The sequence below is a fragment of the Pungitius pungitius genome, chromosome 6, assembly GCF_949316345.1.
Source record: "Pungitius pungitius chromosome 6, fPunPun2.1, whole genome shotgun sequence".
In the NCBI taxonomy this organism is placed as follows: Eukaryota; Metazoa; Chordata; class Actinopteri; order Perciformes; family Gasterosteidae; genus Pungitius; species Pungitius pungitius.
Genome location: NC_084905.1, coordinates 716552 through 740297, shown reverse-complemented (window position 1 = coordinate 740297; position 23746 = coordinate 716552). Strand labels below are relative to the sequence as shown.

The following is a 23746-nucleotide window of genomic DNA, read 5'->3' as shown; positions in this document are numbered from 1 at the left end:
TAGCGAGCCATGGCCGCTGCTCGTGGAGCGATGAGGTCCTGTGCGCGTGCTAAAACGTGATTCATGCGCAACACGGAGCTGGGTAAATGGCACCGAGGCGCGATCAGAGACAAACAACGCCACGTAATCATCCTTTGAATAACGGTACAGTGTCGATGAATCTAATGCCTTTTGGGTCTTGAACGTCGCAACGTGAGCCTGTCTTACCGGAAATAAACACTGGCTTGTAAACGGATCGGCTGTTGAGTATATAATGAGATCGATCGTGCGACCGAAATCACACATATAGCAAGATCTTACTAAATGCTTCTCCGTCAGTTCAGCACACATCGCGTGTTCTCCTGTTGTTAATACGATTATAATCAAATGATTGATCTTAGCGTCAGAGACTACAACGCATGCTTTATACACCGAGAACAGAGTTTAATGTGAATTAAATACTCTGATCGGGTGCGTGTGCGCGCCGCGCGCGCCCGTCTCCCGACGCCGTTGCCCGGAGCAGCGCAGGGTAACCTATTCATACGTCTCCAGCCCTTCAAAGCTGCGTTGTCAGTAACCATGGCACCGACCCAACTGTGTGCTCAAACACGTGCGCAGAGCTTCTTTGTTACTCGCAGCAGCCTCTGTGCTGCTCTCCCACCTTCAGCAGAGTGTCTTTGAATGCTAAAATAATATGGAAATTGAAGAAAAAAAATGCAACAATTAGTAAATGAGGTTTTGTGACTTTTTTGTTGTTTTTGGAGCTGTCTGATCTCCTATTATCCAAAGAACCACCAAATGTCTCAAATGTAATTCAAAGTCAGTACATTTATCTTATTATGTTATTGGTCTATTTGCAAGAGAGACAATAAAGCAAGTTTCAAATTTTCCAATAAAATGTATTTTAAATTAAACAAACAGTGACACTGTGAATCATCGTGAGTTCTGGTGTCTCTAGTGGAATCAAAGCTGACCTTCCTGATCCACATTTGGGATTTGATTCTCTCTCCTCAAGGTGCCGTGTGTCAAACGTGTTTATTTCTTCCGGGATTTATTCTCCACTCAGCTGAGGAGGACCCTCAGACTGGTTTAGATCCATAGGGGAGTCGGTATGGATCCTCTCAATTCACACGCGGGCATCAGCACACATGTCGAAAAAAGTGAAATAAGGATCACAGCATAAAAGTAGTGAAATCCACTAGGGCTTTATTAGAAATGCCATTATATGACTTTACTTGACCTGCAATTCTATTATAACGGTATGGAACGGTTGTGGATTCCAGCCTGAGAATCTATGAGAATTGAGGTTGGATTCAAAAGCATCAACAGGTGTGTGGTGGAACAGTGCAGGGAGATAGCAGGAAGGCTAAAGTGTGGAGGATCCTCAGTTCAAACCTGCTCTCTCAGAAGGAGGGTTTGGTTGCAGTCAGGGCTTCAAACTGTAAACTTTGAAACAGTTTTGAGGTTTAGTAAACAATCCCAAGGTCTAATATGAGAAAGGGACACAATGACGCATGTGCTTGAATAGCACAAGGGAACAACTGAAGGGCTGCAAGCTCCAACCTGCTGTCTGAGGTTCTGGGTTCATGCCCCTTCATGCAGACATCACTTCTCCTTTGAAAGAGTTTTGAGGTTTGAGTAGCAGTCTCAAGGTTAAATACGAGAAACAAAAATTTAATTTGTGCATGGTGAGGTAGTGCAGCACAAGAGCTGAGGAGCTACTGTCCTTACCCTGTAGGTTGTGGGTTCAAGCCCAGCCTTGGGTTTGAGCCTTTGGCTTTACTTCAGGTTTGAGTAGCAATCTCAAGGTTAAATACAACAAACAAAGGGTGGGTTAGTGTGTGGTGAAGTAGCACAGTGGAAGAGCTGCTGACATAAGCCCCTGCACTGCATTTGAAGGTTGTGGGTTCAAGCCCAGTCTTGGGTTTGAGCCTTTGGCTTTACTTCAGGTTTGAGTAGCAATCTCAAGGTTAAATACAACAAACAAAGGGTCAGTTAGTGCGTGGTGAAGTAGCACAGGGGAAGAGCTGCTGACATTAGCCCCTGCACTGCACTTGAAGGTTGTGGGTTCAAGCCCAAATGTGGAAATAGCATTTAAAAAGACTTTTGAGGTTTAACTCACATGCTCAAGGTTAAATAGGAGAATCAAAGTTGGCAAAATGTGACCAGGACTGGTAGTGTAGGGGTGAGTGCAGGGTGCCAAAAGCCTCTGTGCGCACCGCCAGTGGGTTCAAATCCCACCCGCCAAGTCTTGAGCGCACTACCGCGGAGGTAGTAGTGGGGGCATTGTCCCCACTGGTTGTTTCAGAGAAGTGAACCCTAGGGGTTATGCAGAAACACAAGGCGCGTTCACTTGGTTATGATGGCATTGTCAAGAATGAGGGGGAATCTTTTGAATGATGATGAATTGACTAAATTTGATGTTACCACCTTTTGGCCGGATGAGTCAGTAAAGATGAGCAGATGTGTCTCATTCAGTGGTCACACTGACATGAAACTTATTACAGCCTATGAGGGCATTTTTCAAGACAATCACATGTTTGTCTACTTCAGGGCATCCTGTGGACAACCTTAAACTGACAGTCCACATATCAACGTGATTTTTAATACGGTAAAATGTCATCCTCTACTTTGTGCTATAGCATTATTTTGTCTAAACATAGACGTCGTTTCAACGTCTACGGATAGACGTTAAAACAACTTTCACTTTTAAACCAATTTTCTACGTCTTTTCAACGGCAAAATTGCTCGCTGGAAAAGTACAAGTTACACACAGTCAGTTGTCATGTCAACTGGCAACACAATTTGATTAATTTTCAGAATGCGCAGAAGACACTTCAGTTGCAGATGCCTCTAGTCAACATGTTCGTTTAATTCAATTAATTTTATTTTGTTCAACCCAAAATGAAAAATAAGCCTGAGGGAGCTTTACAGTCTGTAAACATGCAGCATCCTGTCCCAAAACCATCACATCGGCACAGATAAAACTCCCTTCAACTGGACAACCCTTAAGGGTGAACAGTGGAGGAGTAGCTGTGTACAGAAAGAACAACTTAAAGATGTACAGTACGTTCAATTCCTACGACAGAAATTATTCAAATATTCAGAGTAGTACACCAGGTGTAAGGCAGGACAACTGCAGGGACAAACTCCATCAGATGTAACCTCCATCCACAGGAACCTGTGAGGAGGGAAGAACAAAGACTTTAGGGAAAAGGCAAAGTTTGTAATTTGGGTTTATGACAGTGATAAAAAAGTGACCTATAATGATAACAGCAGCAGGTGTTTTAGAACCCTTATTTATGGATTGTTTACTTATGACATTATAAACAATTTATGGCATTTCTAGAGTAACATTTCCAGGTATATTACACAGTACCATACTTTACAATGTTGCTTTAAGCATGCAGTAACTTACAATGTGTTGGCTAGCTTGTTTACAGGCCACAACTTGTTGAATTCAGCTGCGATCTGTGTTCAGGCCGCGTTGCTTTAAAAACGTGTATTTTCTACATGACATGGGAACGGCAATAATATGATATGGGTACAGCAACAACCTAACGCATTAGCAACACCAAACACACGGAAAATACTCTATGGTGTTTACTTTTGATCCAGTTCATGTTGAACGCTAGCATGCTCCGAGCTAGCATGCTCCAAGCTAGCATGCTAACTAGCAAACTATCTGCGCTAACGCTAACTAGCTTACCAAAATAACAGTCTTTCCCGTATCGAGTGGGCAGCACAAGTAAAATAACTGGTTATAGTTCCAGGTGTGCTTCATTCAAACACTCACGTACTTACAGAGTATTGGGGCCGGTAGCCGTGGTTGTATCAGCCCGTTCACCTCGCTCTGCTCCCGGTGGAAGCGTCTTGCGCATGCGCGTTACAGATGTGATCAGAGTTACGTGTTTTCAACTAATGTTTGAAACGGCCCGCATTATTTTGTCCTTAAAGCATGTTGTTAACGACACACACTCTGTATTTCCATATCCATGACGTTTTAAGAAAAATCTTAAATGCGTTGAAATCACGTCTTTGTACAGAAATCTGGGGCATTTGGCATTAGTGACAGGGACGTGTAGGTTGCTCCATCTAAGATCATTCCAGTCATGACATGGGAAAAAAAATATTGTGAAAAAAGTCAAAATATGTAGGGTCAAAAAAGAAAAGAATTTGTTTAAATAATAGGTAAAAAATTATTATAAAAAAATATATGTAAGGTCAATATATATATAGTATAATATATAATATAGATATATAGATATTATTAGGGCCGAGACTCAATTAATAATATTAATCTAATTATATATTATTAATTATAAAAGTTAAATAAATAGCTGATTGACAGTGACACCTGTTCCTCTCTTGAGAACATTAAAGTACTCAAAAACACCAACATCTGAGCCCCAGTAATGCCCTCACATGCCTTATGATTACATTACTTCTTCCAGTTAGTCAGGTGACTCCTTCTGGCTGGCAGCATAGGGCTCTCTTGTGCAACACTGCTGACAATGAATGATCCAATGGCTTCGGCTTTTAAATGAAGTGTGACCTCCTCTGAGCTGGCTGTTCATTAACTCAAACCTGCTGATTTGCCTCTGTATTTTCCAATTCTTGCCTTTAATGCAAGTACAAGTGACACCGTCTACCAGTCGTATGTTGGAGTCCCCCTTAGTGACTTCCTGCCCCCCTTCCCTCCTCTTCCTTCCCGCCACAGTATGCTGCCTGCTCTATATGTGGCACTGGAATCCAGTCCAAATGTTTTCCATATTAGTTCAGAGCCTTCTCTGTTTCCAAATAGGATCTATGCCGGGCTGTGGTTAGAGGAGGCCTCGGAAGGGAGGCAGAGAGAGAGAGAGAGAGAGAGTGAGAGAGAGACGGCACGCAGGCAGGCTCCTCCACCCCCAAAAACTGCAACGGTAGTAGTCGAGAGTACAGGAAAGAGTTTAAAGAAAAGTGGAGATATGGGGCAGGGGCAGAAAGAGAGCAAGAAGAAGAGAGATGGGAGCCCGGCGCCGGAGGACGGACACAAATGCAGAGTCTGCCGCTTCCCTCTGCTCATCGCGCTGCTCCAGCTGCTGTTGGGGGTGGCCGTCACGGCGGTGGCCTTCCTTATGTTGGCCGTCAGCCCCTCGCTCCTGACCAGAGAGACGCCATACTGGGCTGGAATCATTGTAAGCTTCATCCTTACCTCTCACATCAGAAATCACATTCACATGTTTGCGTGGAGCCTGATGCTTCTGCATGGCGGTCCATGTCACTGCACGCGTTGTCCCATCTTCATCACACAGCGCGTCAACACTGGCCCTCACCGCCTGCAACAGTCACTGCAGGCATTGGGAAATCACAGGTATCGTCATGTTAATATAAGTTTCCATCTGTCATTTTCACCCGGATGGATAGACTTCAAGCTACAATCGGTCTCAGTCACAATAGCCTTCTGTTGGTTTTGTTTATTTCCCAACAAACGTGGCACATCTGGCCAGGTGAGACCTACCAGCAGATCATATCGTGAAATGGATCGTTTATTTCTTACACTTATCACCTCAAAAGGCAAACCCTGTGCATGGGAAACATTGTACACAAGTTATAATATCTAAGATTTAAATTTGAAGTCCTTCAGAGAGATATCAAAGGGAGAACAGTCAACTAACATGTTTAGTTTACAGGTAAAGGTCGGATGTCGCTTGAAATGAGAAATTCCAAGTTCTTTAAATTGCTTGTGTTAACGAGGGCAAAGTCTTTGGACTTTGGAAGTCGTGCAAATGCCGTAGCGTTTAGCCCTTGGGTCTGGATGGAGCAATAATCCCAGCTGACCTTGTGTATAGTAAGTTAGTATAGTAAGAATGATAAACTTCAAGTTCACACTCACATAATGTTCTCTCCAATATATTTCACCAAGACATATGTTATTTTGCCGAAACAGAAGATATTAGTTCCTTAGAGTTTGTCACTGCAGCCTTTGGGCCTCGGCCTTTGCTACTCAGTAGTGATTTTGCAATGCAATCTTAAGGCTCTTAGGCCCTGGAACTAGTTGAAGCTTCATTTGAGGATAGAAGATGGATGTCTGAATGCTTGTTATCTTATGAACAATGAAACCCTTTGAAATGGAATCAACATGCTATAAGTTGTGTCAGTTCAATATAGTATTAAATGGTACTGTTTTTTCATCTAATATTTTTAAGATAAACAACTGTGACATCTGTTATATAACACAACAAAAATGTATATTTTACTAATAATTTGTGAGACGATTTAAGGCCACATTTTGGTTGTAAAAAACAACATGTTGCTCCTGTTTGGATCCTAGCTCATCACCGACATCCCGAGTTAAATCCTCACGAGATTCAACCCAGTGGAAAACACTGAGGTCATCAAGAACTTTCCGGAAAATCCTGAGTGCTTAAAAACCTGAGAAAAACATTTAAATAAGATGCTGCACGCCAGTCACAAGACTCCCAATTGGGCTGAAGAGATAGAGTGTGAGTGTGTCTGTGTGAGAGAGGGAGGCACAGAGAGAGAGAGAGAAAGGGATAGTAATGTAATCAGATGACTGCTCAGTGCGGAATCATGCAATATTAAGAGACACCCCTGAAAACCTGGCCACAAAATACCTGCTGGAACAAGATTCTTGTTGCTGCTGTGTCAACCATGAATACTGAGCAGCAAATACACAGCAACAAGTGACAAACACAAGTGCATGGGCTGATCGCAGTATTAAGTTGTCCTGATGAGAGTGAATCTAATCCGATGGTTTTCTGGTGTGTTGTTGCAGCTGTGTTTGGTTTCCATCCTGGGCTTTATCCTGTACTGTGTCGCCTACCTCCCCGACGAGAGAACATCTATTCAGTTCATTGTCAAGGTCGGTCCACGCACGCTATTTCAACCCACTGTTTGCTGGAGTGAAACCAAACAAATCAGTTTGTGAATGACAATCATGTCACGTGTGGAGTCAAATCAGGTCCCTCTATGAGTGTCCGATGTGTGTCTTTGAGTTGTACAACAGGTACGTTATCTCTTAGGTGTGGTGAGATGGGTGAGTGTAGTTTATAAAAAAGGAAATCCCTGTAATGTTATACTGAGGGAGATAATTAATTATAATTAATTGTAAGATGGTGGTTCTAAGTAACTGGCACAGGGTGAAAGGCCTTTGAATGTATTCTTCATAAGAGCAGAGATTCCTATGATTGAATGAGTCCATTGATTCATTCCACTTGACTTTATATCTTTATTAGGAGCACAGCAGAATGTAGGCAAATTTAATTTAGACTGTATGTGTACTACTAAGCTGTCTGACGCACCAATGTAACACAGATTTTTGTCATTTGTGTTTAAATATTTAAACTAGACTTTTTGAAATGCATATTTATTAATTGTTAAAATGACAGTAAATCTGTTGCACTGCACTTTTCTCATCAGTAAGTATAAAGGTATAAAAAAGACAAATAATATACTTTATTCTCTGACAAACCTTTACATGATTCATTATTGCATAAGATGCTCTGTTGAATTCATAAAATATCTATAGAAAGATATTCCAGGACACCATGTGAACTATAGATGGGGTTTCAGATGATCTCCATTTAGTGAAGTACATCATTTTCCACACGATGCAATGTAACTGGACTGTTCAAAGTAAACTGTGCATACATTTCCCTGCAAGCAGCCATACTCCAGGTTCCACAGCAGTTTTAAAAAGAACATAAATGCCCTTTCAAATCAGGCACCACTCATCACTTGCATAATGCTGTAAGCAGCATGTTACTAAGAGCATAAATACACCCGCGAATGAGAGCTCCTGTTATATAAGCGAAGGATTAAGATAAAGGTTTAGTGTTATTGAGAATGTGCAATTGCATCAACAACATAAAGCCTCTGTCACATTTTGCAAGAGTATTTTTAGAACCTCTCTGTTGTTGGACAAGCTCACAGGTCGTGCACTGAAGGTGGGAAGCAGCTCCAGCTGGAGGGCAGTCGTGCATGAGCATTTTTCTCCTGGGTTGGAGGGGCAAAGCGAAAAGCCAGGCCCCGCCTGGGAGCATTGGTCGTAATCTCTTTGAATTCAACGTGCCACAGGCCCTGAGCCAACAGGTCCTGCCTCTCAGCTACAGTTTGGGCACTGGGTTAATCACGAGACAACAGCAGAACGTCACGAAACCAAAGTGGAGACAAAGAAAGGGTTTTTTCTGATTAAAGCTTCCGGGGTTAAAAAGCTCGACCTCTGACTTGTCTCCCGACCTCCACAGACCCTGTACTTCGTCCTGTGTGCAATCGGGCTCGTCATATCCGTTGTGGCAATGTCGTTTGCCGGACACCACCACTCACAGAACAGCGGCTTCATCTGTGAGCAGGTCAGGACGGACTGCGTGTGCAAACTGGACCAAACGGACCCGATAGCCCGCACCTTCACCTACGAGGACGTCGGCGACTGTGAGGGCGTCACCGGGACGCTGGCGCTCTACTTCCTGCTCCAGGTCGCGCTGAACCTGGCTCAAGCACTGGTGTGCGCGCTGGGGGCCTTCATCATGTGGAAGCACCGTTACCAGGTGTTTTTCTCCGGCCTTCAGGTGGGCTCTCCCGCTCCCCAGCAGTGGCAGAAGGTCTAGACTGAGCAGGTCACAGGGCGCAATGCAGCAGTGAGAGTACAATGATTGACGGGTACATTTGCCTTTGTGGTTTTTGCCAAAATGTCTTTTCTCTGATGTCAATTCAACCTTTTGTGATAGCTTTGCACACATTTTGTATGCCATAGATATGTATACTTGCATTCTCAGTTGTTATAAAAAGGAAAGATTAACAGCAGCAAAGATCTGAAGATCTGTTTAGCATGATAACGATTCTCCTCCTAATCTGCAGTAGTTATTTGCTGTGCTGACATACAGCTCATCGTAAGCACAACAGCGAAACCAAAATAGCTGATTTGTCATTCACTTAACTAACAAAATGGCAGTTAAAAAAAATCTTTGGGTTTGGCATAGTGAGTTTTAATGATCGTGATTAGTTCCTCCAGCGTTTGTTTTTTTGCGTGTCATATTATATTACTGTGTTCATTTGAAAATGGGACACGGCCTCCTTTGTTTTTGTTTGCTTTGTTTTTTACATTTTTCACACAATACAAAATTAAATAAAATGTCTCCAGACACTACTAAATATACTTTGGACTGTGTAAAAAGACGTACCTTTAGTGTTTGACACACTACAAGCTACTATTCAGCTCCGTATATACTGCATAAAAATAATGCATGTAATGATAATAATAATGATAGCAGCAGCAACACATCTGCAGGGTCCTCGGCTTGTGAAGGTGGAAGCCAGCATGACTCAAGCAGCCCATTAGGTGTCACAAAGGGAGGGGGGGGGCTCTGACAGGCAGCTGGATGAAGATAGCTGGCGCGTGGAGCAGTGTGATGCACAGGGAGCCGCAAGGTTGCCGGTTCGAATCCCGGCTGCCCCCCGTGTCACGTCAAAGTGTCCCTGAGCAAGACAGCCAACGCCTAAGGGCCCCCCAGGCAAAATGTAACGCATGGGCTACAATGTCAGCTTAATGACATGTGACGTAAACCAGTGTGTGCGATCATACCAGTTAAGTGACGGCTCAACGTGAACAAATATCAGGGGTCGCTCCCTCATTACAAACCCTTTTATTTCCTGTGAGGACGGCGCTCACTTGTGTAACAATCAGCAGAAGATCCCTGCTTATTAAAAGCAGTAAAGTGGTTTATGTGAATTAATTATTATTCGGTTTAATGATGCATTAATTAAACTGCAGAAGCTTCCACTGTACATGCAGTGAGAGCTTCTGCAGTGTGATGGACGCCGGGTCTGTAAAATGTGATGCAGGGCACGTTTCCTTGGGTTTTGATGTCGATGTGACATGTGACACAAAAGGCTTAATCGCGCAGCCAGACACAGGAAGTCACATGCCAGTCACCATGGTGGCATGTTTATTTATAGAATAAGGGACCTGATCCTGAGTAACAACGGTCTGGATCTCAATGGATCTTTTTAATGTAAAATGGTTTCTGAGCCTGTTGTTTGCAGAGACTATGGAAGACAGTAATAGAAACCATGAGTGTATTGACAGAAATTACACCAACTTGGAACAACAAATGAAATTAAAAAAAAAAACTGTATGGGAGATACAGCATTTTAAAAGACCCAGTTAGCAACTTCATGGTATGTATTTAGTTAAAATATAAACCGAACCACACGTCTTACTGGATGCAAAGTGCAGGAATCTTCACGCTTGTTGTCCTTTCGGTCCTCAAAGCTTCAAAGGCAGATCGCCTGACTCACTTGGGGGGGAGTGGGGGGGGGGGGGGGGAAAGCACTGTCGTTAGCCACAGAGGTGTTTAGGACATCGCTGTGTATTTATTGACCTTCTGGGTGTTTTCTCACTCACACTTGTGACACATAACTTTTAACTGTGCTTTGAAAATAGATTTAAAAAAATGACCAAAATATGTAAAAGGTTGTGCCAATGATTATAAAATAAATCTTAGCTGAGCAAATCTTCGGTTAAGGAAGCGATGTATGCCAAAGCAGAGCAATAAGACTTAATGCTGGTCCCAGTATTACCCTCCAGTGACACTGCCCTTCCCCCTGGTTGTCTACGCAGAGACAGCTGCTGACCATCACGGACCTGCGGGAGCTCCGTTTAATGGCCGTCACAGGCAGCAGGACAAAATGCCCACTGAGGGAGGAACATTTATAGCCAATGTATGTTGGAAGGTCATTTGACACGATGGTTGGTGCCCGACGTTGGACAGTAAGACAATGGACAACAAGACGAATAACAAGCCAAGACGGACAGGCTTCTCTGTAGAGCGTAAATGACCTGAAAGGATGAAATAACGGATTCTTCAACAAAATCAGCACAAATACAACCAAATGAAGTCCTGAACGCTAAATGACCTGTGAACGGACTTGTGCACAGATCAAGAGGAATTACATTTCTTTGAGTGTTTACATTGCATCAAAAAGGGAAAAAAATATTATAAATTTGAAGAGCTCAGTTTTCTGGATTTCTTTTTCTAGAACAGTGGCTCCTGACTCGTGTTGTCTCATGTGTACCCACAGCTCCAGTCACATCAAGACATTTCATTCACAACTTTAAATCTTTTGAAATGGGGTGTTGTCCAACACTATTCATTATGTAAAAGTGGATGACTGCATGTTTGTTAATTGGAAATTTGCATCAGCACAACCACCACCTGTAGGGCACAAGTTGGATGTTTAATTTACAATCTACTATACAAACTATTTATTCCATCCATTTAGTTACCTTCAGTTATGGTACAAATGACCTAGTGGGTGAAAGGCCCTTCCAGGAATCCAGCTTAAGCTCTTAATTCAAATTTAATTAAAAAAATGCAAAATGATGTCCCGTCACAGATGCGCCGATGTAAGATCAAAATCTAAACTCCAGACGACACAACGATTAGTCTTGTTAAAAACAAATTTATTACAACGTATTACCCCATAAAACAGATTTCTCTAGACACTTTGTTTAAACAGAAAGTGTCCCAGGACAGTTAATATTGAGTGCATGCGCTTCTAATCTGCCGTTAGTTTGTGCGAGTTTAAAACACAAGGTCAGACTTCACAATCAATCGCAGTCCAAAAGACAGATTTACATTTATGAAATAAAACAAAAGAAATAGAAATAGTGGAAGATGATGATATAGTTAATATTACAGTATAGGCATCTCTGTAGACATCATGCTCACATTGTAACATAAATGCAATCATAACATCTACATCATACACTGTACCAATATATGATTTTGACTTAAAATACATTTCTAGTAAGTTCTGCCCAGGTACTTATTTTTTAAATCACATTTGTTATTTATATATTCTGTATAAATGTATTTAAAAAAATGAAATGGTGCAGCAAATGCATTTCACAAATACCCCAACTCACTAATGTTTCCAGTTACAGGGCTAAATCTTTGCACTTATAAATAAAAGTGCACTTTCAGCAGTTGCAATGCACGGTTTAGAAAAGTGACTGTGTAAGGCAGCATGACATCCAAATAAAACTCCTGCTATACACCGCACATTTTGTCATAAATACCATTAGAAATAAAAATGTTTAAAAAAAAATAGGTAAAAAAGGAGAGGATCTTCCCCCATGGAGACCAAAAGCCCCAAACGTTACAAACACTGCCGACCCCCCCCCCCCCCCCCCCCCGTGCTGCGTGTCGCCTCTCAACACGTCAGCACCGGGGACGGTCGAGGAGCCGCGGCACCCGATGACACAGGCCGATGTGTGCCGTGTGCAGGCAGCGAGTGAAGCATCCTCTCAGGCCGAGGGGGGGGGGGGGGGCATAAGGCACAGTTTGAATCCCGCAAAAAAAACAAAAACAACACCTCTTGCATTTCGACATTAGTAATTGAAAGTGTACCCATGTATTGTTTTAATGGCCGTTTATGTCTCTACTGCGAGTTTGAGCCTGCAGCCTCTCAGTGGGCCGCGGTGAGATGGTTGGGCTGAGAAGGACCCAGGAATCCAAGCCTCTGCTTGTTTTTCCTCTGTTCTGTCATCTGTGGAGGACGCAGGAAGGGGAAAAAAAAATAAAAAATAAACATGAGATATTGGTGTCCCCTCCAGGGGTTGTGTGCAAATCACTTTGTACAATCACTAATGACTGGAAACAAATCTCTTGGAACCCGTTATGTGCACAACAGTGAACTGCATTCAATGCCATTTAAAAAAAAAAAAATCTGATTAGAAGGTGAGTTTCATTTCACCATTTCATTTGCAGTGTCTTCAGTGTCATGAAGACATCACAGAAGAAGGCCACTCGTTTTGTAAACACTTTAACTGTAAACGCAGATTAACGGAAATTGAGGATGCTGTGCAACCCCCCCCCCCCCCCCGCCTCCCTTACACACACACACACACACACACACACACACACACACACACACACACAATAGTGTAAAGCGTCGAGGTCAGCGGAGGTGGCAATGAGCCGCAGGAGCACTTTCCACCCAGTCAGAAAGAGTTGCGTTGCCCCCCCCGGGTGTGAGGCCTGTTGCCCCCCCCGGGTGTGAGGCCTGTTGCCCCCCCCGGGTGTGAGGCCTGCAGCCCCCCCCTTGTGACTGCAGAGCTCTGCTTCAACTCACTCGCTTCTCAAGGTTTCTGTTTACCGCAAAGGTGGAGGGACATCCTCACGAACCCATGACTCTATGTTACTCAGCGTAGACTACTAAAGCTATATTGTAGTTTTAGTCATCTGCAGGCAATGCATTATTCCAGGTTCAGAGATAAGGCATCTGTGGTTGCTTAAGGCACTTTAACTGCACACAAACAGGGGCGGTACGTACAGATTGATTCCCTCAGTGAGGTTCAGAGAAACGGTTTTTTCTGGACTGTGATCCTTTCTCAGTACGACCTCATTTCACACATTTAGCAGAAGAGGAACAAGGACAGGCCTGTGACTGGAATCACATGCAAGGCAGGCAGGTGACGAGTGATAAGTCACACCACAGCAGCATGGCGAGTCAGCCAAAGGGCCACAAGCTCACTGCGGGCAATGGGTCGAGATCGATGGTCAATCAAAGGTGGAATAGAGTCCGTCTAAGGTTCCTGAGCTCCCTACTAGAGACGGATTGTAGAATGAGAGCTTTCCGTGGGACCGTGGGCCCCGCATTCGTTTCCAGGTGAAAGAGTCTCAAGGTCAGGTGTCACATCTCTGCGAGGTAGTTGCCTGAACAGCTTTTATTTAAAAACGCCATTTTTTTTGGTACTTGACATTGTTGTTTGGAATCGGCACGGTACCTGTTCTTTGAGCTCAGCCAGCTGTCCAGACAGCTGAGACACCAGAGTGACAGTGCTGTCCAGTTTGTCCTGCAAAGAGCGCATCTCATTCTGCTCGCTGTCGCCCTCGCTGCTCACTAGAGACATGGCTCTCATACGGGGGAACCACTCCAGGTTGTTCTCCTGGGGAGGAGAGATGGGGTGTTAAAAAAAAAGGCGAACGGCATGAAAGGCATAAATGGGCTGGGATAACAACCGAGTCAGGTCAGAGAGACGGGCGCAACGCCACGTGGGCACAAACAGCGGCGCCGCCGTTTGGCGTCGACGTGCACGGAGCATCGCGGGAACTACGGCCAGACCGCAGGAAGGAGGCGCGTTGGTATCACGAGACAGTCGAGGGGGTTTAATATTAAACATTCAATCAGGTTGGAAGCGGCTCTCCGTTCTGCAGCGCTGCCGCCTCTTGGATATTATGGGGAGCAATAATACACAAAATGAACAGTTACTGGCATTTCAATCCTCACCCACTCCATCGGCGCACTGTGGATGTGGGAATGAGTCACTGTCGTCTATCGGGGACACAACTGGGAGTACGCCGTTATTAATGTGTGCGTTCTCTAATGCAAACTGAGACAGTCACTCTACGGTGAGTTTTTCTAACAGACGGGAGCGAGCGAAACGGACCTATGGCCTCGTTTAATGGACTTGAGTGCATCGGTGTGGGTGTGTGTGACGATGTACGTAGCAGACTGTGTGATTAACTAAAAGGCACCAACAAACCACTGCAGACAGAAAAAAAAAAAGCTGAAAAAATGGAAATAAATGATTTGGGATTATGCCGTTGTGGATAAAATGCATAGCGTGTAAGTCATATGTTGTAGTAAAGTTAAAAAATAAAAAACGTATGCTAACATTTCGCATGCCGTTCAGGTGAAAACTCACTGAATCCAAATACCCAATGTGTTCGCCATTAGTTTAGGTCATTTGACATTAGGGCCATCTTTATATTAAGGGAAAAAAAAAAACGATGCAGCTTCAAAAAAATAAGTGGCGGCCGCTTCCAACAACATTAAAGAATTGAGGAACAGTGGGTTTATTGATGTTGAAAGCTTAGCATATTGGCTATTGATTTAAGAACCTTCCCTTTCAGTCTTAACTAGATTTTTTTTTTTTTAAGTTGTCAACTGCTTTTCACGTATGATTCCAAAACTTTTGCATCCGTACAAAGAAAGCAGTTAGACGGGAGACTGCTGAGCTACAGTATGAATCGAGTCATTCTATAAGAGTTTGCGTGACATCTCCATCTAATTTGAGCCTCGGGCGCTAAAGGGCCAATGAATAAAAAAAAGAAAAGAGATTCCTTTCTCACAGATTTAAAAAGAACAGTGAAGGCTGTGTGAGCTCAAAGACAGCGTCACGAGACGCTTGTTTTATCAAGTCATTCATAACTGATGGATTAAGTAAACCACAAAGATGCAAAAAAAAAAAAAAAACAGCGACCGAGTCTAAACCACCAGAGTCACGTCTCATTGGTCTCTGAGGTGTTTCAAATGGATCCATGAGGCCACGACTTTAGGGAACTTAGTGGTATGTTAAACTTCTATTCTCACCATACCGTGGACAGATTGGACAAAATGCAAAGAGCCACAGTTAAAATCTCAAAGTAATATAGATTATAGATTGTGCAGGAATTGAAGCATAAAGTAGCGTTTCAAGAGACACTGGATGAACCAGATGAGTCTGCAGATCACTTATCACAACCAACACCTTCAGCTGAGCAGCAGCTAAAGAGCAGCTGCTACTACCGGCGTTCCACCTTTCTGACCACGTGCTATTAGGTGCGTTGTAGATCGGATGAATCATTAATAACCGGGAATCTGTCTGTCTGTGGTTGGGGGTGGGGGGGGGGGGGGGGGGGAGGGAGCGAGAGAGCACGTGCCAGCCAGGGCTGAGCTGGTAGCGAGCCATTTAGGATGGGTTATGCAACAGCTTTGTGGCTGCTGCAATACTGGCTACGTCTTAATTTGACACACAAACACCTACACACTAATTCCCATCCACACGCACAGCAACACCACCCCAACAGGACACACACTCGGTGTAGAGCAACCCTACTCTTTTGTTTGGCACCAAAACACTATCCTACCCAGCGAGGTCTTTTTAAGGTCATCGGGTTTTAAAGGTTTTCCCAACGACCTCCAGAAGAATGAAATCATTCTGCAGCGTTGAGGGCCGCTGTATCCCGCAGGGCCTCCTGTGCATTCAACGGCTTTGCTTTGATTTCTCTCTCTCCCCCTCATCCCAAAATACTTACTATGCGAGTACTTTATAAAATTACATATCCATACATTTCCTGAAATGTTCATTTTTCATGTACATGCCATCTTTTGCACCTCTACTTGTTTTGCATGTGTGCAGGAATTTCCCTCATAAGCTGGGAGGAAAATAAAGTTGAGGCAAAATGTTTTTTGTTTTTTTAAAGACGAAGACTGAGATTATTCCCATCAGTAGGGCCCCAACCTTTCAGTTGCTCCATATAATTGGTTGGCTACAATCTTAATCTTAAAAAAAGTTTAATGTGTAAAAAATGTTTTTCTGAACTCAACAGTTCTGATCATCAAGGAACAATTCAAATTGAGACAAACTATCTGCTCTACAGCATTAACTCTTAACATTAACTCCTCATAGAGCATTACCATGGCCTCGCATCGGAGAAACGACCTGCTGATGCATATTAATTCAATGTCTGTCACCCGTTTATAATGCAAATTGTTTATTATAAAGCCACCATGTCTAAATCCAAGGCGTCATTACGTCATTTAACTTGTGTCAGTGCATTGATAAGAGCGCTGCACTTGGTTTAGTTACTATTTAACCACACTGTGTCGCAGCAGGTGAGCAGGGCAGAATAGTGACGACTACCTGAGAACAGAGACCCATCTCTCTCTCCAGCAGCGAGGGGGAAGGAGAATAAATTGAAATGCCTGGCACAGGCCTAGAGGCTCAGTCTTATTTTTCGATGGCTCGGCGGCTGTAGCCTCGCGCTTCACTCGCACACTGTGCACGGCTGCAAAGTGAGGAGGGCTGCAAAACTCCAAGACTCCAACAGAGACACATCTGTATGCTGTCTGGTACAGCGCGCCAGCAAAATATAAATTAGGGGGTGAAATCAAATGTGTTTGTCCACATGCTCCTTGAATGATAAACCCAATCCCTGTGGCTTTGGTGTGTCATCTTAAATAAAAGCGCATTGCCTACATTTTCTATGCCTTGCAAACACCAACATTAAAAAGAACTATTTTTGAAGATACTTGAAGGTGCAAAAAACTGCAACCTGCATTGCAAGAGGTACAGAGGGAGCATTTCCTGTATGAGGGTTTGATGTGCGTTCTACTGACCGCGATCATCTGGGCCACGTAGCTCTCAGGGCCGGTGTATTCGGTGGGATCCTTCACCTTCACCAGAACCAGGAAGTAGAGGTAGTGCCACATGTTGTGTTCCGATTTGATGTGTTCCTCGAAGGACACCGTCTTGTTGTCAAATTTGTCCCTCTCCAACCCTGCAAGACATTAGCATGTTAGTTCTTCTAAAAATACAAGCTATCAGTTGCATACAGTATTGGGGGATCAACACAGTCATACACACCACAGATGAAACAGGTGGTTTTCAGGATCTCCTCCTTCCTTTGTTTTTCACTTCTCAAGTCAGCGAAGGTGTCGATGATAACACCAAAGATGAGGTTAAGAACGATGATGATGACAATGAAGAAGAACAGAAGGTCGTAAACCACTCGGGCGGCAAACAGAGGCTCCTGTAATGTCCCAGTTACAGGTAAGAGAGGGACAATGCATTTAACGCAACTTGTACCATCAATACCATTAAACAGAAGCCACAGCAGCAGAAAATACATGTATTCATACGTCGAGTCATTACAAATAGACATTCATGAGTGAACTTGCCTCTTTGGAGGGTCTCCTGAGAACGTCTCCCACACCACCTCCATTACGTAGTCCCTGGTTCAAAACCGTGATGATACACATGAGCAGGGTGTCACACACCCGCTCGGTCCCATCATCTGCAAGACACACAAATCACATTGGAAATGCATTAAACAGTAGGCAATATTGGCATCCATCTCATATCTACATTTGGGTTAAGAAATCAGATGTTTTACAGCAGCTTTTCATCACTTTGTTTTCCACATTTTATGAGTAATGGATTAATTTATATAAAGCTCACACAACATCCGACTTGAGTAAAATCATGCATCTGAATTCAACAGAGCTGAATGTAATTCAATTCAACCAAGAGTCCAAAAGGATTTCAGGAACATTCAGAACTAGCTGATAATAAAACTTTATGGCAACAGCCAATTAAGGGGCAACTAAATATCAAGTGTAAACATTTTTGCCTCCTTAAAGGCAGAAGGAATACTATTCATATGTCATGTGTAAGGTGCATATACTGTAAATAGATGGAGGACAAAGAGGCGGCGAAGGATGTGATCACATGGTGGACTCTACGGTGCAGGTGATCGAGGGAGATGGACACAAAGAGCAGAGTGAGTCACACGTCTGCCTCATCAAGTGTCCTTGTGCACACCCTGTGCATGTGTGTGTGCTTTCAGGAAACGACTGACGGAAAGGTGAAATACACCCATCTGCCTCACTACAAAATCGTAAAACTTTTCCACCCAGAGATTTTTAAAAGAAGCATTTTAATTAAAACTTACCGGGAACATTTTTAGGTGTTGAAACCGAACAGCTATCTTTCATACATGAGTCGGCAATTCCTTTGTTACTCAATGTATCCGCTTTTCCTTAAAAAAAAAAAAACCAAAAGGGGAAATTATGCAAGATTGATTAATGATAACGACGTTGATAATTTGAAAGATGGTTACATTGTGTGCTGACATTAAAACGCCTTCCCCACTCATTCTCATCAGCATCGTTCAAGTCAGCGAGATTTAGTCAGACGTTATGTAAACTGAGGCAGCAGCTGCCGGGTGGGCGGTGAAGTGCTGCTGAAAGAACCTGAACAAATCATTTGCACATCGGTAAAGCCCTGAGCGGCAGAGGATCTGCGCTCGAGCGTGATTGGCTGCGGCAGACAGGCAGACGACCTGTTCACCGGGGCCCAGAGTGTCTCCGAAAGGGCGTTTGTCCCTGACAGGCTGCAGGGCAGAGGGCAGGGCTGAGAGACCAGAGTCACAGGAAGAAGAGAAAGAAAGAGAAAGAGAAAGAGAGGAGGGGACCGTGGTGCTGAGGCGGGGCTCTGATGGAGCTTCTGCTTGTGCCTCAGCAGACAGACACATAGGCGTGAACCAAGGGGATTACGCAACCCACCACTGCCCCGCTGGGCCTGCAGCTCTGTACTCAGGGAGGCACGGGGTGGCTTTGCCACCAGGTTATGCAACAGGTGTGCATGTGCTAGCAGGTTGTAGTGGACTCTCTCAAGCTAATGCATGACCCAGTCCAGTGTTTCAGAACATGTGCCTATACAGACACTGAATATTATCTAACAGTTTTATGCACACACACACACACACACACACACACCCACACCTTCTCTCTAAAGTATTAGCAATAATTAATGTCGTATAAACCCACCAGAGAACATGGGGAGAAATATGGGAGATGACATCCAACCGATGTTCATACCTGGAATCAGCCAGTGAATTTCAATTTAACGGCAGTGTCTTCGAGCACACCTTGCGATTAATCGACTCATATTTTGCCAGGACAGGAGTCTACTCTCATGCGTTTTCACAGGTTAAGAAGTGCTGACCTGATGCAGGAAGGCGGTCAACCTCCATTCGAAAGTCGTCCTTGAGGAAGAGGAAGCCGATGATGGAGAAGAAGTAAACGAGGAAGATGGCCAGAACCGCAGTAAGAATAATGGAGCGGCCATTTCTCGTCACGCTTTTGATCACGTTGAGCAACGTCTCCTCTCGGATAACCAGGTCAAACAACTGTGTCAGGGGAGAGCAACATCAGTGAGTCATCAGCAGAAGTAATGGAACTAAAGCGTGTGAGAGATTTCTTACCAAAAAGCTGTAGAAGAACTCGTGCACAAAGAGGCCCAGGACGCAGATGATGGCATAGCCCAAATGGTAAATGAAGAGCATGTCCATAATAACCGCTTTGTAGCCTCGAGTGAACGTCCCCTGGTTTCCCACGAAACTTACGAGGAAGACCAACTTGTTGAACAGCTGAAAGAAAAGGAAACAAATAAGTCAACAGCTCTGATGTGTGAATGTGCAAGAGGGGACACGTCCCCCAGTAACACGGGCACAAAAGCTCCATGACTTACATTGACAGCACCCAGCAGCAACAGAGCGGGAGCGAGGCCCATAGTGTAGATGGCACGTAGGATGAGAGACACCAGGAAGAACAAGATGCCCGACGGCTTGGGTAAGACCGGCAGCAGCGCTGTGAACACCACCAACGCCACCCACAGCGAGAGGTTCCAGAAGGGGGACAAGGTGCCTGGACGGAGGAATGAACCCTAAATCAAGCTACCGCTCGACCGTGGTCTAAAAGGTTTTGTGGCATGCGTCTAATGAATTATTCACCTGAGCTAAAAGCGTCACTTGGCACAACACAATCAGAGGCAACGCTTTGAAATGACAGACATTCGTCCGCGTGGGAACCTCGACTTCACCAAAACCAGCTTTTACCACGTAAACCACGGGACGGGAGCGCACCGTTCTGTGGGACATCGCAGTGTCCTGATGATTTATTGATCAAAGAGGCGTTCAGTAAAACTCGCCCGGTGTTTTGAGAGTAAAGCAAAAACAACTCAATTTGATCAGCCCATGAAGAACAACGAAGCGCATTACATCACGGCGCCATCTTGAGCGCGCCAGCCATGACTAGAATTACACGTGTGCATTGTGTTGAGTCAATGTGTTGCTTGGAGTACAATGAACATGGGAGGGAATAAAAAGAATCATTTAAAATTCATAACTGCCGTAAGCACCAAAAAGGTCTTTGTTCACATCTTGTAACTATCCACAGCAGAAATAAAAGTGTGCTACGAGTTGATCTTTTATCTCCAACACAGGTGTAAGGACCATAGTGACAAAGTGACTGGATGTTCTTTCATGTGTGAAGAAACATCCAGCTTGACTTGAACATGGTTCTCACGTTGAAGCAAAGTCTTCTCACTGAGTATATTTTACTAGTATTAGAGTTACTAGACACAATTAATCAATGTAATTTCTCAGCAAAACCCTGAATCTGAAAAGCTTTTCTCAACTCTCAAAAAAAAACAAAAACAAAAATAATTCTCACCCTCGTCTCCATCATCGCCGAAGGGGTAGAATACAGCCACTGCGATGTTGAGCAGACAGGCGAGGTAGAAGGAGATGCTCCCCCAGACAGAGATGTGTCGAGAGAACCAGAACAGGGCCTTGTTTCCTGCACAAACCCAACAGGAAGCATAAGTACAGGACACAAAACACACAAACACGCTGCAGGCATTTCCATTTATTCTGGGAACAACAACAACAACAACAACAACCGGACGCCGATCACATGATGATCATCATGATTTACCATCCTGCAGCCCCGCTTCAGCTGCCACCATCATTATTATTCTTCCAAAGCGGCGCATTCTACAGAATGTAGACTTACTGCGGATCTTCTTCTGCCACCTCATCTCGCTGTAGAGGTTGTCAAACTGCTGGAAGAAGTCGTTAACCTTGCTGCCCTGGTCGTCTCTCTCCGTGGTGGTGAACACGCGCACCATGGACTCCTCCGTGAGGTACTCGCAGATGTTGGGGACCGGAAACACGATCTGCTCCATGGTGCGGTCGTGACGCACAATCTGACGAACACATCCTCATTACTGGGTCCATCGGGGAGAATGTCGTGGTCTTGGCGTTTTAAAGTTGCGGGGATTGAGACGATGGATGGTGAGGTTTACCTCTATCTGGGCGGTGTGATTGGCGTAGTGATGCAGCGCGTCGTGCTCCTCGTTGTCCGTGTCGACCCCTGACCCCGGGCCGCCACACAATTCTGGCCTCAGGCTCTGCTGCAGGATCTTATTGTGTCGAGCCAGCTAGGATCCAAAAGCACAATCGTTATTGGTTTCAATTACAACAGAATAAGTGAATCGACTGCCAAATGAACACTGCAGTTTATCCACAACTTGTGTCGACACATTTTAGATAAATTGTGTTACAGATCCATATTTCTCCCAATTTGATGTATGTACGGACGCTTTGTTGCTGCTTTAACCGCAGCAGAAAAAAATACATTTAAAAAAAGTGTATATAAATAAACTGAACACACACGCCTGTAAAGAATATATATGAAGAGTAGTTTACAGTGTGCCTTTCCTGTTTATCATTCAGACTTCCCTTTTCACCATTTCATCTGATTACAATAAATGGCGCTAGGGAGAAAATACCAGATAATGTCTTCCAAAAGATGCTTGATAAGCTCACGTCTGTCATCACCGGATCTTCGACCAAATCAAAAGATTAAAAAAAAATATCAGTTCAAACGTCAAATAAACCATCCATGTCATTGTAAAAAAAACTTTGCTCTAAAGAGTTTCCCTGTCAAACTACTTTCTCTCCGTCACAACTCATCCATCTCATTTCCTTGCTGCTGGTACCCTCCACGAGGAAAGACACATTTGTAATACAGTGACAGCCTGCTTCAGTGAACACCTACAGTCCACCTGTCTGCAGAACACATCCATGAAGCTCATTTTAGAATGTGGCAGAGCCTTCTGTCCTTTAGTGTAGGTGAGAATTCAGTGGACCTACACGTATTGTAAGTGTGTGTGCGGTCCTGAGGTGCCGATGCCACAGGGACGGTCCTTACCTGGTGAGCCAGGATGTAAATGTTGTGCCCGACGTCTCTGGGCTTTATCTGGTCGCCAACACTGTCCTCATCGTCCTCGCTCTCTATACCCTGGGCATAAGCCTCCTTCATAACATCCACCTAATGCACAAAAAGTATGAAAAGTACTACTGCTGCTGCTGCTGCTTAGTGTTACTTTTAACCCAGGGTTACATGGGACTTTGCAACTTACCAGCTCGGTGGGTCTCATCTTGTAGAGGATCTTCTCTGCGTTCTCGCTGTCATGGCAACTCTCCATGATGGCCAATAGCAGCTTGGAGGCATTGTTCTACAACACACAGCTTCACCAATGAGCGATTACATTCTGGTCAACTACAACCTACAGAGGCAAGTGATTCAGAGACTAAAGACTCGATGAATGCACTCATTAGCACAATTAAACCATCTGAAAGTCGTCATTTTTGTTTTAGAGTTTTAGGATTGCAAAGTGCAACATAAGCCATAACAGGGAGCTCTCTGAAGAAAAACACGTCTCCACTACAACATGCCCTTTTGTGACATTTTCCCTTAAATCACCAGGAAGGGGGTCAAACCCGCACTGGTTATCTTGTTCCAAGTCTATTGCACTAGACGGTCATTTCTCGTATAGAAGCATAAGCCTCGCTGCAGTAATGGCTTTCAAGGCCTCGTGCGTCACAGCGAGTCACCTGCTGCTCACCTTGAGCTGGAGCACGAGGTCCAGTCGATGCTTCCCCAGGGGGTTGATGGAGTTGACAATCAGCGCTATTATTATATCAATGCCATTTGACTCATGTCTGGCTATACAGCTCTGGAGAAATAAGAGGATAGAGGTGAATGCACATCAGATAAGACCAAAACGCATTAGAAGAACCATCATCTGCAAACTGATCCTCCACCTACCTGGTTTTCATGGCAGGGTCCTTGGCAGTACTCCGTGATGGTTTCCAGCGTTTGGCGAACCAGGTCCACATTATTCTCATTAATGTAAAGGCCTAGTAGGCCGAGGCCTCCAGTGGTGCTCCCACAAATGCAGTCCAGGAATTGAAGGGTCTCACACACCAGATTGTAGTTTGTCTTGTTGGACTGGTTGCGCAGAAAGTTCTGGGATTCACAGCAGAAAAGCAGTTAATCAGCCGCTAATTTAAGAGCACTTGTATCT

The 23746-nt window shown here is 44.2% G+C and overlaps 2 protein-coding genes across 7 annotated transcripts in view; one reads left to right on the top strand and one right to left on the bottom strand.

Moving 5' to 3' along the window:
- The first annotated feature begins 2 nt into the window (after positions 1-2).
- Positions 3-11376, top strand: sspn (sarcospan (Kras oncogene-associated gene)). Of its 5 annotated transcripts, none has more exons than XM_037452616.2 (5): positions 3-82; positions 4784-5156; positions 6758-6844; positions 8229-8549; positions 10601-11376. In XM_037452616.2, the coding sequence occupies exons 2-5, from the start codon at positions 4947-4949 to the stop codon at positions 10694-10696; spliced, it is 714 nt and encodes a 237-aa protein (XP_037308513.1). In that variant the 5' UTR covers positions 3-82; positions 4784-4946; the 3' UTR covers positions 10697-11376. The 5 variants fall into 5 exon arrangements, with proteins under 5 accessions (XP_037308513.1, XP_037308512.1, XP_037308511.2 ...); XM_037452615.2 differs by having other exon boundaries at positions 9-144; XM_037452614.2 differs by having other exon boundaries at positions 12-144; positions 4700-5156.
- Positions 11377-11426: 50 nt separating this feature from the next.
- The window catches only part of itpr2 (inositol 1,4,5-trisphosphate receptor, type 2), a 38006-nt gene continuing 25686 nt past the window's right edge, over positions 11427-23746 (bottom strand). Inside the window, exons 42-58 of one of the 2 annotated variants that reach the window (XM_037452610.2) lie at positions 23488-23688; positions 23285-23395; positions 22799-22894; positions 22588-22707; positions 21680-21814; positions 21388-21580; positions 21046-21171; positions 20063-20238; positions 19797-19961; positions 19538-19721; positions 19360-19410; positions 18483-18569; positions 17710-17825; positions 17396-17561; positions 17149-17309; positions 13772-13933; positions 11427-12531 (exon numbers count right to left, since the gene is read on the bottom strand). In XM_037452610.2, the coding sequence (XP_037308507.2) occupies positions 12451-12531; positions 13772-13933; positions 17149-17309; positions 17396-17561; positions 17710-17825; positions 18483-18569; positions 19360-19410; positions 19538-19721; positions 19797-19961; positions 20063-20238; positions 21046-21171; positions 21388-21580; positions 21680-21814; positions 22588-22707; positions 22799-22894; positions 23285-23395; positions 23488-23688 (2331 nt within the window). In that variant the 3' untranslated portion in view covers positions 11427-12450. The remainder of the gene's footprint in view (positions 12532-13771; positions 13934-17148; positions 17310-17395; positions 17562-17709; positions 17826-18482; positions 18570-19359; positions 19411-19537; positions 19722-19796; positions 19962-20062; positions 20239-21045; positions 21172-21387; positions 21581-21679; positions 21815-22587; positions 22708-22798; positions 22895-23284; positions 23396-23487; positions 23689-23746) is intronic. The other variant, XM_037452611.2, reaches the window with a different exon arrangement.